The sequence below is a fragment of the Podarcis filfolensis genome (assembly GCF_964270895.1).
Source record: "Podarcis filfolensis genome assembly, chromosome: 17".
Classification (NCBI taxonomy): domain Eukaryota; kingdom Metazoa; phylum Chordata; class Lepidosauria; order Squamata; family Lacertidae; genus Podarcis; species Podarcis filfolensis.
Genome location: NC_139621.1, coordinates 10200525 through 10214568, shown reverse-complemented (window position 1 = coordinate 10214568; position 14044 = coordinate 10200525). Strand labels below are relative to the sequence as shown.

Below are 14044 nucleotides of genomic sequence, written 5' to 3'. Positions count from 1 at the left end.
GGAAAGAAGTGGAAAATTGCCGAGACCTGAGCTTTCTAGGCCCAAGACAAACAGAAGGATGGACGAGCCCTTTAATGCACAAGCAAGATGCAAAACTGAATGAGCTGGATTCAGCTGAATAGCCAGCACACCAGGTCCCACTAGTGCAATAAGGGCTTTTCTCCCTTCCCTTCCTTTCAACATCCTCACACCAGCTCTGCAGGATCTGAAGAACCCCAGAAACAGCACAAGGAAGGGAGAGATGGTTTGACAACTGGCTCAAAGAATGACCACCTTAGCATGGTGTTGAATTCCACTCAATGTGTCACATACAAGTCTGGAGAAGAGCAATCCTGGGATCCTTGGATGAAGGACGGATATGAATTTAATAAATAATAGTAATAATAATAACATCAAGGCCTGGCCCCCTTCAGCAAGTTGCTCGCTCTGAACTGGGTTGCCATGTGGCTCCTCACAGGAAGAAATGCAGATGTGAAATGTGTATAACTTGCTCTCTGGTGGCAGAATGGATCGACCGGGTGAGAGCTTTGGCTGAGCCTGGTCCAAGCAGCCCAAGTCCATTTTGCAAATGTGCACCTTCTGAGCTAGACAGACAGAGAATGGCTTCAGCCACCCACACTGTAAGAGGCAGCCTTGGTGCTGCTCAGGCAGAGGGAGGTGAGATTGTTATCTTTGATGCAGATCACATGGGGACTTGCAGAGCACAGGATGAGGAGGGGAGGAAATCAGCCAGACAGTGAAGTGGTGAAGGCAGGATGGGGTGAGAAGCTCAGCAGGAAGCCAAGGTAACTGGGCAGATGGCTCTGTGCTGTGGTGGAAGGGGAACTGGTTATTGGGTGGGGGTTGCAGAATGAGGGGTGAGGAAGAGAAGTAACAGAATTGGGACAGGGAGATGTACTCTGCACCCCTTTGTTGCAGCAGATCTTGCCGTTGATTGGGCAGATACATATGAAAATAAAACATTTTTTTAAAATGCATTATTCAGGAGAGGCACTCTTGCACTGTAGCACAACAAAGGCAGGGCAAAAAACCAGAAAATTTGTGGTACAAAAGACTTGCATAACTACTGATTAAATTTCAGCAGGAAGTTATGGGGCATGCACTGATTGGAAAGGAAGCAGTATGTTGCCCCCGAAACTTTTGCAGGTGGAAACAGTATTGAAAAGGGGATTGTGTACAACTGCCCTGATACCATCAAATAAAATAAAACAAATAAAAACAAAACAACAAAAAGGATATCCAGAGAGCCCAGCAAAGCGCAACTGAGACTGAAGGAAATGCTGCACAAATATGCCCTAAAAGATTTTGCTCTGCAGGTGTTACTCAGCCAGGATTTTCCCTTCGGTGGTTTTTTGATGAACTTGTGCCAGACGAACCTGCTGCCCCAGTTCCTGTGGGTCCCATATTCTCACCCTCTGGACACCTCTGCAGTATTAAACTGGGGCTGTGGAGCTAGCTGCCTAGAACAAAGCAGTGCCCACAGCAGGGAGGAGGGTAGGAGATGAAAGGTTGGTCCTCTCTTTGGGATGCACAGCAATCCCAGCTCAGAGCAATCCCTGCTCCAAGGCTGGCACCATGCAAGGGGTTGGGCAGGATGGCTTCCCAGTGCACAAGGGATGTGGTAGGACAGGTTCTGTGGGTCAGGGCAGAGCCGGTTGCTCAAGAGGCAAGCCCCACAGTGCCACACCCATGGCTCTTTGGAGCTAGGCCACAGTCTGCGAGGTTTGGCAAAGCACGGCGAACCTTCTCTCGACGGTTTCAGACAAGGCAGATGGGCTTCTGTTGATACTCCACTGTCCTCTCCCAGGTTCTGCAAGCCTCAAGGAGCTTAGCTTGCAAGTTACAATTAGCAACTCTGCGCGGTGCAATCTCTTTCATCACAGGAAGTGTCTGGGTATGAGAATGACAGTGTGGGATGCAGTTGGGCTTGCCATCTTATTTTCTGTTCCTGTTGTTAAAGGCGCAGGAGCCTTGCTAGAAAAATGTCCGTGACTGAAACACAGCCGGTGCAGGGCAGCATCTTTCAGGACCAGAAACCTCTCAGTTGCGCTCCACGAATGGACAGGGATGGAATTTGACTGCGGTAACCCTGCTGCAACATCCACCTGCCACTAAAAAGGACTGTTCCTTGGTGGGGAAAGACTACCTTCTGGGTTTCAGGAGGAGAAAAGTGCATCTTTCAATTGCCCTGAGAAGCATAGCTGTCAACTTACAGATTTGAAAATAAGGGACCAGCAGCCTCGAAAATAAGGGATCAGCAGCCAAAATAAGGGATTTTCCGGGCACAGGTATGTTTAGCTTCTGAGCCCCTCCGAGCCAAAGGCAGAAAGCCTAGCCAGCAGCCAAACGAAGCCTCATCAATAAGGGACAGCAGCGGGACATGGTGCTGGGATAAGGGACTGTCCCGCCAAATAAGGGACGCTTGACAGCTATGCTGAGAAGGCAGGTATCGCTTGTGTTTCCTTGCTGCTCAGGAGAGGGAACCATGTGGCTTTGGTCAAACTGCCAAGACAGGAAGAGTATTAGGCCATTCAGTAAGAACCAGGTGGTGGGAAATCTGGGCTCACTTTTAGCTTGACTGTGATATCCCGAAACCTTGCATGGAATACGAGGGTCTTTTGTTTTTGATGCTTTTCTGGAACTTTTTGCATTTACGCTTTTGCTTTTCAGATGGAGGCTCCCCAGAAACACAGGTCCGGAACAGATACGCCGTCCTTGTTGAGGTCCTACAGGTGGCAGACAGTTCTACAGAATGGGGAGAAGGAACCGGAGTTGAACCATGCGACATGGGGCAGCAGCAGCCGGAGGGACAAGTTACAGAAATGGAGGCGAGTACAAAGCCAGCCAGAGACTGAGCTTTCTGAATCTAGCCATGAGCATCCACAACAACCAGCGGCCCCCCAAGACAGCAGAGCTGCTGCTAAGAGATCCGTCTTCCAGAGGGCTTTCTCCACTCCGGCCAAAGTGCCCAAGGCCCAGGAGAGAAGCAGTAAGATGAGTTTAAGGAAGTACTTGCGCTCTGTGTCCCACCGAAGGAACCAGGAGGGGACCCTCCGATCGGAAAGGGAGACTAAGGAAGCGAGCAAAGGTAAGACAGCTCTCTCCAAGGGCAGTTTTGTGATGGACACCAGCTAGGTTTCTGTGTTGTTTTGAACTAGAAGAGAGCAGACCATACGTGCAGGACAGGCTGGGGGAAGTGGGTAGCTGCATAAAGCTGGTTCAAGGCCTGACATTGCTCAAAAACACCTTCCACATCCTGCCTAGGGTTCTATCACTTATGACTGAGATAGATTTTGAAAGCACGAAGGCAATGACTGGTGAAATCCCAGGTGACAATGCAAGGAGCCACGAGGAATTGATGCTTCAGTGCTCTGCATGACTCTTTACCTTGCACAAACCATAGTATATGCAAAATAAAAAAGTAAAAAATAAAAGTAAAGGACCCCTGGAAGCACGGAAACGCCATTTACCTTTCTGCCGCAGTGGTACCTATTTATCCTTTTTTTTCTTTCAAAGTTTCAAAAAACATTTTTTTACACACACACACGTTTACATTAACCCATAATCCATATCAGTACATTTATGGGGTTCCCTGAACCCCCAGACTTCCCCCCACCCCTCCCTTAGCTTCCATAATTTATCTTCCTTTTTTACTGCATCTAATTCAATTTATCTAAATTATTACACTTCAACTTTATCCTTTGTTGTTTTAAATTATAAGTGCTAAATCAATCCTGCTAACGTTTTTAAATGTTTACAGTGTTCTTTAATATATTCTATAAAGTCATGCCATTCTTTGTTGAATTTATTATCCTCTTGGTGCCTGATCTTCCCAGTCAGCCTTGCCATTTTGGCATAGTCCATCATCTTCATTATCCATTCTTCTTTCGATGGGGTTCTTTCTTCTTTCCATCCCTGGGCAGATAACATTCTTGCCGCTGTCGCCATATATATAAACAGTACTTTCTTATCCTTCAGTAATTCTTCTCCTTTTATACCTAATAAGAAAGCCTCTGGTTTTTTAAACAATAGTTATTTTAAACATTTTTTTCCAGTTCATTTATAAATCATTTCCCAGAAGAGAGGGGTGGTACCTATTTATCTACATGCACTGGCGTGCTTTCAAACTGCTAGGTTAGCAGGAGCTGGGACAGAGCAACGAGAGCTCATGGGGATTCGAACTGCTGACCTTCCAATCGGCAAGCCCAAGAGGCTCAGTGGTTTAGACCACAGCGCCACCTGCGTCCCTATAAAGAGCAAAATAAATGCTCTTAATGTCCGTATTTTATTCATGCACAGAATTTGGGTTGTTTCAGCCAAGCTGACACAACCCATAACTGTTCTGATCGGTATTAGAACGCAAAAAGAACCAAAGTGAAGTTGATATTCTAGATTAATCTGTCAAGGAAAATAAATGATGTGATACTATGTCTGGGCTGCCAGTGTCTTCCTCTGTTGAGCCTCTCCACCTCTCCAGGAATTTCTCTCTTCTTGCCAAATTCTGGGAAGAATAATGGTTGGTTTTAAACCACGGTTTAGAAACTATTGTGCAATAAGTAAGCAGCTGTCTGTCTTTCATCAGGCTGCCGTGGAAGAACTGGTGTGGTGATCGGCTGGGGAGATAGTTAAAAGTTTAGGAAAGTGCAAAGTTCCTAGTCTTCTTCAATTTACCCCTATACCACATTTCAGTTTAGGTGCAAAATTGAGTGGGATTTTCTTCTCTGTGGGGCAGAAGGGAGGAATGCTGGCTGAACTAAAGACGATGCAAAATAGAGCTATTGCTGACCCAGTTAAGTTGAAACGATTGACTGCAAACCACTTCCGTCCTATTGACACCATTCTGAAGTCAGTGAGGCTCTTGATGCCTAAAGTCATCTGAGCACATATGAATGTGTTCTTTGATTTGATTCCAACTCTCGACCTGCAAAGGAAAATCCCTTGACACTCCCTGCCCTCTCCTGCTCCGTTGCTTCTGCCAACTGCTAATAATACGGTTTGGGTGAGCTTAGGTCTTCCTTAGGTGTCTGTTTCATGCCTTAGTTTGGTTTACTTGACTGCACCATTAAAAAAAGTATGCATTGAAACATGCAAGCTTTTTTGTTCTGCTGGTGTTGAAATGATGGCCGTAGCAGCTACTTCCTTCACTTTGGTGAAAGGCCTTTCCTACACGAGTTGGCGTTCTGCTCCATAAATCTGCACTTGTTTGTTGTGCACGGCCCACACTCCTTACCTCAAAGCAGCGCTTTTGTGGAATGCGATTGTGAAACAGCTGTGTGTGTGTGTGGCGTATTTTATATCATTTATAATGAGTGACACATCCTCTCCCTTTGCTGCCAGTGTTACCGCTCTGCCTTTTGTTCCAGTTTATATTTTATTGTTTGTTTGTTTGTTTTAATAGCAAATAAACTATTTATTTGGTGGTGTGCTTTTGTGTGAATTCCTGCATGCGGGGGGAATGCCCAGCCAGTTTTCTTTTCTTTTTAAAAAAGTTTTATTTATGCTTTTCAGGGTTATACATTTCACTAATTTTTCAATCATTTTAACATTTCAAAACTTGACTTCCTTCCCCCTCTTTCTGCAGTTCCTTAAATTTATTTTTAATATCTTCTGCATGTCCAGTTTAACTTAATTTGCTCATTTATTCATCTTCTTTAAATGTATACTCTTATGAAACTGCAGGTTATTACAATAATCCTGCCAATGTTCTTATCCATTTACAATTTGTAAATATTCACTAAACCATTTCTATTCTCTTATTAAAAAGTTTGTTATCTTGATTTCTTAGTTTTCTGGTAAGTTTTGCCATTTCTGCATATTCCATAAGTTTTTGTATCCATTCTTCTTTTGCTGGGACTTCTGCTTCTTTCCATTTTGTTGTTTTTTTTAAATAAAATTTTTATTAGAGTTTTACAAAAGAAAAAAGTAAAAATTTACAGAATAAAAAAGAAACCACAGATAAAAATAAACAATACAAAAAAGAAAACACAAAAAATACACGAAAAACAGCTAATTAAAAAAGAGGTTAAAAAAGTAAAACAAATCCATTTTTCTCAATATCCTCAAATTCATATGCTTGTATCCTTGACCTCCTCACACCTCCCCCCTTTTGTATTCCCATTTACATACTTGGTTCAGCAAATTCTTACCCTTTTTCAATTTATCTTAACTTTGTGTCATAACATATTATAACTCAATATTTTCAACCATTTATCAATACATTTTTTTACATAATCTTATTAACTTTTGTTGCTAATTACCACTTATTGCCAATCCAGGCATAATTTTAACATTCATTAATTTTACAGTATTTCCGAAGATAGTATTTAAATTTCTTCCAGTCTTCTTCCACCAACTCTTCTCCCAGCTGCTTCTTTCCATTTTGGGGCGAGTAACATTCTTGCTGCTGTGGTCACATACATGAATAAGTTTCTATAAAGTTAAGGTAGTTCTGGCTGTATAATGCCCAAGAGAAAAGCTTCTGTGTTGTTGTTTTTTACAAACATTTTTTTTAAAAAACATATATTTATTATTTTCCTCCTTAAACAGTATTTTCAACATTACAATACCAAACACAAAGACTTTCTGCTCTGCCCAGCATATGACTTCCCTCCTTCCCTTCAGTAGGTTTTCTACTTTCAGATCCAATCACGCAGTTTAAATCGTTAACCTATTGTCCACATTGTAGGATTTATTTCAATCCTGCTCGTGCCTTCAGATTTTTGCAATTATTATTCAAATATGCAATAAATTTACTCCAGTCCCTTTGGAATTTCTGATCGTCCTGGTCTCAAATCCTGCAAGTCAGTCTGGCCAGTTCTGCAAAGTCCATCATCTTCACCTGCCACTGCAATGGTAGGTACCTCCTGTAACTTCCACTTTTGGGCCAATAAAGTTCTCGCTGCAACTGTGGTGTACATAAATAGTCTTTGGTCTATCTTCGCAATTTCCTCTCCCATCAAACGTAGCAAAAATGCTTCCTGTTTTTTGGGGAAGGTATATCTAAACATCTTTTTTAGTTCATTATAGATCAGTTCCCAAAATATTTTTACTTTGTCACAAGTCCACCACATGTGATCAAAGTCACCGTCTGATTCTTTACATTTCCAGCATGTTTTATCTCTCATTCTATACATTTTAGCTAAATTTACTGGTGTCAAATACCACCTATACATCATCTTCATTACATTTTCTTTTAATGCCATACATGCTGTAAATTTCAAATTTTCATTCCACAATTTTATCCATGAATCAAACTCAATGTTGTGCCCAAAGTCTAGTGCCCATTTTATCATCACTTCTTTCACTTCCTCATCTTTGGTAAACCATTCTAACAACAAATTGTACATCTTAGATAAAAGTTTACTTCTGCTTTCCAACAGATCGATTTGAAATCTTGATTTTTTTGTTTTCAAAACCAACCTTCCTCTTATCAACATTAAATATGTCACTAACTTGATGGTATTGCAACCACCCTGTAAATAAACCTTCAGTTTGATCATATGGTTTAAGTTTTAAGCCTTGCTTGGTTTCCATCAAAATCTCTTCATATGTGGCCCACCTTCCCTCCATATTTAATTTTTTGACCATCAATACCTCAAACATTATTTTAAACAACCCAGCCAGTTTTCTCTCTGTGTATGTGCATGTGTGTTTTAAAAAGAGGAGATACTGTAGCATGGTAGTGTTGGGTTTCATCTTTTTTTTTTAAGTCATCATAAACCTCTTAAAAATAAAAATAAAAATTCCAAGAGGTATGTGAGGGGTGGTGAGAGAGAGAGGAAGGAAGTGAACTTGTAACATCTCAAGAGCTAGCCAGTTAGTGCTCTGACTTCTGCTATGAACAGGAAGACCTAGGATGCATCCACACAGCGGTTTAATGTACATTGGTACCTCGGTTTTCGAACAGCTTAGTTCACGAACAACTTGGAACCCAAACGCTGCAAACCCGGAAGTAGGTGTTCCAGTTTTTGAACTTCTTTTCGGAAGCTGAACATGCTCCGTTTTGAGTCCCCCTGTGTTTCCTGTTGCGCTGCTAAAATGAACCATGAAAAGAAAATAAGGGAAGTCATTGATATCTTAAGGATGTAAAAATGAGTACTTTAAATTGTAAAACAGAAAATTTAATACAATGGTACCTCGGTTTACGAACTTAATCTGTTCTGGAAGTCCGTTTTTAAACCAAAACGGTTCTTAAACTGAGGCGCTCTTTCCCTAATGAAGCCTTCTACCATTCGGATTCCGTTATTAGACCAAGGTAAAGTTCTCAAACCAAGACACTATTTGCTGAGTTTGTAAATCAAATCGTTCTTAAACCGGACTGTTCTTAAACCGAGGTGCCATTGTAGTGTGTGTGTGTGTGTGTGTGTGTGTGTGTGTGTGTTGTTTCAGCTTGAGGGATCTGCCCTGTATCTTCTGCTGTGAAGACGGAATTAACACAGCTTCTCTGAAAACTCCTTCTCCTGCCTTTGTGTCCCTTGTCATCCAAAGGTCCAACCATCTCCCTAGCTTATTTCCTGCTACTGATGCATTTAAAGAATACTTGACTGTGGCAGGGATTGTGTGGAGATGGAAGGGACCCTTACCTCCATCTACCTGACCATATTTTGCCTGGTGAGGTGTTCTTTGGGGAGCTGCTGGTGATGAGGGGAAGGAACAGGCAGCGACACTCTGTTGACGTTTTTGAGCTACATGGGTTGCCATATGTCCAGATTTTCCCAGATTTTTTTTAAAAAAGTTTTTATTTATACTTTTCGAGTTTACACATTTCATTAGTTTTACAATCAATTTAACATTTCAAAGTTTGACTTCCCCCTCTTTCGTGGTTCCTTAAAATTATTTTTTAATATCTTGTTGCACTGGTATGCTTCCGAACTGCTAGGTTGGTAGGAGCTGGGGCAGAGCAACGGGAACTCACCTCATCGTGTGGATTTGAACCACCAACCTTCCAATCGGCAAGCCCAAGAGGCTCAGTGGTTTCGACCACAGTACCACCTGCGTCAACCTAGCACCTGTCAACCTAGCAGTTCAAAAGCATGCAAGTGCAAGTAGATAAATAGGTACCACTGCGGCGGGAAGGTAAACAGTGTTTCCATGCGCTCTGGTTTCCGTCACGGTGTCCCATTGCGCCAGAAGCAGTTTAGTCATGCTGGCCACATGACCCAGAAAGCTGTCTGTGGACAAACGCCGGCTCCCTCGGGCTGAAAGCGAGATGAGCGCCGCAACCCCAACATCGCCTTTGACTGGACTTAACCTTCCAGGGGTCCTTTACTTCTTTTTTTTACCTTTACCTTGTCTTATTCTTCAGCTAGAACAGGTCCAGCAAAAGAAGATTCTGCAGAGTTTGGCAATGGCATCTTTCACTGATGAGGTTCTTTAGACCAAACGAAAAGTTCAAAGCTGCTTGGTTTCCTTTAGTTTAAAACCAGTTCTCCTCCTCCTGTTTCTGCTCTTCCTTTGCAGGCCATTAAATATCTAGACCCAGGCGTTTAACGGCCTAAGCATAGCTCATCTTCTTCTGCCTCTTCTACTCTGAAGATTTTCCTTTTGGATTCTTTGCCATCTTCCTCTGAATGTTCTTCCATTCGGCAAAATGCTTCTTGAAGTGTGATGTTTAGAATAGTGGGGTTTCAGCAGCTATCTGCTCAGCTGTTTCAGATGCAGGAATCTACCTTAGATGAGCAGCGCTGAACTGAGAAACACATTTACTTCCTCAGCCCTAGAAATGGTGCTTCTCAAGTGCTGTGGGTCCATCAGCAGAATCCCATGCAAGCACAGAGAAAACTCAAGAATGCAGGACCATGCCCAGAATTCTGCTTCAAGTGCTGAGAATGTTTTTGCTATTGCACAGAATGGACAGCCCCGGGTTTCATGTACAACGAATAATTTTGGTCTCTTGGGGTGTGATTTAATTTATGCAGGCTCTCATGAGAAAGTAGAAAGCAATTTGGTTCCAAAAATCCTACCCTGATCCTATGTGGGTGATAGCAACCTTGCTGAAGAGAAAAGACTGCATGTGCTCAAGCATTCTCCTTTTAATCCTTCTTATGGTTCACGGATCACTTTGGAAGCTGACAATAAGCCATAGAAAATAGATCCTAAAAAGAATTGAGGGCAAAACTCGTGTCCTTTGCACAGCCATGATTCCTCTTTCATTGCCTCATTGTTACATTCCTTTTTTTTTAAATTAATTTTTATTATTTTCAATTAATTCACATTACATGTTAATTGCCATACACCTTTTTCATTGTACATAACATGAATATATTATTTCTGCAAATTCCCCACATCTAACCCTGCAACCACCTCCTCTTGTACCCAAATACCCGTGTGACTTCCTTCACCCACATGCATGATATCCAACTTATTACTTAATAAAAACCTCTAACATTGTGTTCATTTTTATTCATTATGATAGTCATTCATCTATTAAAAAAAGAGAAAAAAGAGGAAAGCATAACTTCTTAACTTAATGGGTTCAGTCTAGAGATTTCTAATAGAATGATTTTGTACAATATATTCTTCAACCCATTTCCATTCCTTTCTTAATTTTTGTTTTGATTGCAATATGATTGATGCTGTCATCTTGGCTAGTTCAATATATTCACAAAAATTAATTTGCCACTCTGAGATTGAAGGAGTCTCCTCGCTCTTCCAATTTTCCACCAGTATTCTAGCAGCCACTGTAGCATACAAAAAACCCTCTAACCTTATCCTTGGGAATGTCTTCTGAGACTAGTTCAAGAAGACTCATTGTTACATTCCTATGTGCAATCCCTCCTGTCATTCACCCAACTCTTTTTCTTCCTGTTCCCACGTTGCTTCTAGCCACAAGGAAATGCCCAGATTCTGATATCTCAGATTACCTGATGCAGGTGAAAGCATAGGGCAGCTGTTTATCAGCTCCATCTGGTACACAGGCTGAGACCCTACCTGACCCTCCCTGCCCGCAGACTGTCTCGCCAGAGTGGTGCATGCTCTGGTTATCTCTCGCTTGGACTACTGCAATGTGCACTATGTGGGGCTATCTTTGAAGGTGACCCAGAAACTACAACTAATCCAGAATGTGGCAGCTAGACTGGTGACTGGGAGCAGCCGCCGAGACCGTATAACACCGGTCTTGAAAGACCTACACTGGCTCCCAGTACGTTTCCGAGCACAATTCAAAGTGTTGGTGCTGACCTTTAAAGCCCTAAACGACCTCGACCCAGTATACTTGAAGGAGCGTCTCCACCCCCATCGTTCTGCCCGGACGCTGAGGTCCAGCGCCGAGGATCTTCTGGCAGTTCCCTCACTGCGAGAAGCCAAGTTACAGGGAACCAAGCTTAGGGCCTTCTCGGTAGTGGCACCTGCCCTGTGGAACGGCCTCCCACCAGATGTCAAAGAGAAAAATAACTACCAAACTTTTAGAAGACATCTGAAGGCAGCCCTGTTTAGGGAAGCTTTTAATGTTTAATAGGTTATTGTATTTTAGTGTTCTGTTGGAAGCCGCCCAGAGTGGCTGGGGAAACCCAGCCAGATGGGTGGGGTATAAATAAATTATTATTATTATTATTATTATTATTATTATTATTATTATTATTAACAGGGCACACTGACTGTGCAAAGTCAGCCCATCCACATTATGTTGCATTTTTGTGTGGAGCTAGGTATACAAGTCTCTTTCCATTGGGTTTTGGTTTCCTTTCCCCCGCCCTTCCTAATTGCACCCAAACCCTCTATGCAAATTTTGTTTGGGATTGTTAAACTGGCAAATAATTGCTAGCTGCCGCTCAAAGGAGAGGGCGGGGTGGGCAGGGCTGCTGCTGTGGGTGGGGATGTCTTTCAAAGATTATCCTGTGGTGATTGGCATGTCAGAAAGAAGGTGGAACGGTATGGCACAAGCTTTGCTGTTTTGCAGGAACTAACTGCCCAATGATGCAGCTCTTGGTAGTAGTGGAAACTGCAGCTCGATGCTTTTCTGCTGCAACTGATTATGCCAACCCATCCAGCTTTCTGATCTCTATCTGCACATAACCGCACAAGTGCGGGCAGGATCCACCTCAGGGACAGGAGGAGCCGGCAGCCACCCCCTCGTTTCCCTCTGACCTCTCCCTGTGCTTGAGTGGGATAGAAAATCCCAGCCACCAGGAGGACAGCTGCGACTCATAGGGAGGGCACGAGATGCTTGACTTTCCGGTGCCCACAGCCTGGCAGCGTAATATTTGAAAAGACCCTAAATGGTGTGCCCATCAACCCCAAAACACCAGTACAGTGGTACCTCGGGTTTCAGACGCTTCAGGTTACAGACTCCGCTAACCCAGAAATAGTACCTCAAGTTAAGAACTTTGCTTCAGGATGAGAACAGAAATTGCGTGGTGGTGGCAGCAGGAGGCCCCATTAGCTAAAGTGGTACCTCAGGTTAAGAACAGTTTCAGGTTAAGAAAGGACCTCCAGAACGAATTAAGTTCTTAACCAGAAGTACCACTGCATTGCCATTATTTCGCGTGTGTGATGCAGTGAAGGCCAAGTTACAGGCTGTGCTACTTTCCATTGTTCAAGGCAAATCTAACGAGGTGACCCTGGTCATAATGGTTGAACTCAGCTTCCAAATAGATTTTGTTTGGTCTGTGTTTTTAAGGGATCCCATTAAGTGGGTGATTTGCAATTCCTGGATTAATATGCAGATCCGATGTCCTGCCTTGGTTCCCTAGAGCAGGGGAGGCAACCTAAGGCCCAGGGGCTGGATGCGGCCCCATTGCCTTCTCAATCCAGCGTGTTTTTACATGAGTAGAATGCATGCTTTTATTTTAAATGCATCTCTGGGTTATTTGTGGGGCACAGGAATTCATTCATTCCCCCCCCCCCAAAAAAAATAGTCCGGCCCACCACATGGTCTGAGGGACGGTGGACCGGTGGACAGCTGAAAAAGGTTGCTGAGCGCTGCCCTAGAGGAACTCACAGAGCAAGGTCAAAGCAGCAAAGCAGGCCAGGTATTGCAGCACTACTGAGAGCTCCAAGTGTGCTCCAACAAAGGTCTAGGGCTGAAATGAGGACTTTTGAGCCTTTGTCCAGCTGTTCACTGCTGGGCTCTGAGGCCATGGCAGAACATCAGTTATCCTTCAGTTTTCACACATCTCTGAATCTTAAGATACACTTTTCTGGCCTAAACAAAAACAAACACTGTTCATAAATGCACATTGTATGTTAGAATGCATATAAAATGCCCCCCTATATATAATTAATTTTTCTTTTTTACAATTTAAAGTACTCACAATTACATCCTTAGGATACCAGTGACTTCCCTTCTTCTTTTCCCATGGTTCATTTTACATATCATAAATCCCTGCATATTCTACAGAAACTATACCATTCAGTATGCCATTATTGCATCCATCAAAACATATTTACACTGTTGAATTTATCTTAATGCTGCCAGCATTTTCAGCTGTACACAGTTATATATATACGGTATGCTAAATCTAAAGTTGCCTGATTTATTCAATGGTGTTTCTCTAGTCTTTTATATATTGTATGTGTTTGGATTATCAATGTATGATTTTATGATTTTACTGTTTTAACTTATGCCAATAAAGGCTAGTTACAAGTTACAAGTCACAAGGGCATAGCATATAATGGAAAGACACGTTGATGGTAGTTACTTAGTTGGGAGGAAGATGTATTTTGCTCTCACGTCTTTATTAGCAAGTATGAGCCCGGGTAAACCCAAATGCCTCCTTGTTCTTCTTCTTGCAGGTGATGATTCTACTGTCCAGTTGACCCAACTGACTTCGGCTGTGCCAACGGATGCAACCATCTGGGATGTGGCCAATGTGTCCCTGGTGGATCGACAGCTAATGGTCTTGGGCAGAGATGAGGAGGTGGGGCCATCTCTGACATTCAAAACTGTAAGAGGGAGAAGGAGGGTGTATGTGTCTGTCTGAGCACACCCAGCACACGGTCGCATGTCAAGGAAGTGTATGCTTCTCAGGCCATGAACTGCTGGCCGAGTGTTGACTGAAGCCACCGCTGCTCAGAGACCTGAGTCCAACTTTGCTGGTTATGGATG

General features: G+C 42.9%; 1 protein-coding gene across 5 annotated transcripts in view; it reads left to right on the top strand.

Annotated features, from left to right (window-relative positions):
* RASAL3 (RAS protein activator like 3) overlaps positions 1-14044 on the top strand; it is a 48395-nt gene that overhangs the window by 8881 nt on the left and 25470 nt on the right. For 2 of the 5 annotated variants that reach the window (XM_083592941.1, XM_083592937.1), the window contains exons 2-3: positions 2671-3088; positions 13732-13856. In XM_083592941.1, coding sequence (XP_083449067.1) covers positions 2671-3088; positions 13732-13856 — 543 coding nt within the window. Of the gene's footprint in view, positions 1-472; positions 786-1286; positions 2289-2670; positions 3089-13731; positions 13857-14044 lie in introns of those variants that run through there. The other 3 variants (XM_083592939.1, XM_083592940.1, XM_083592938.1) reach the window with 3 other exon arrangements.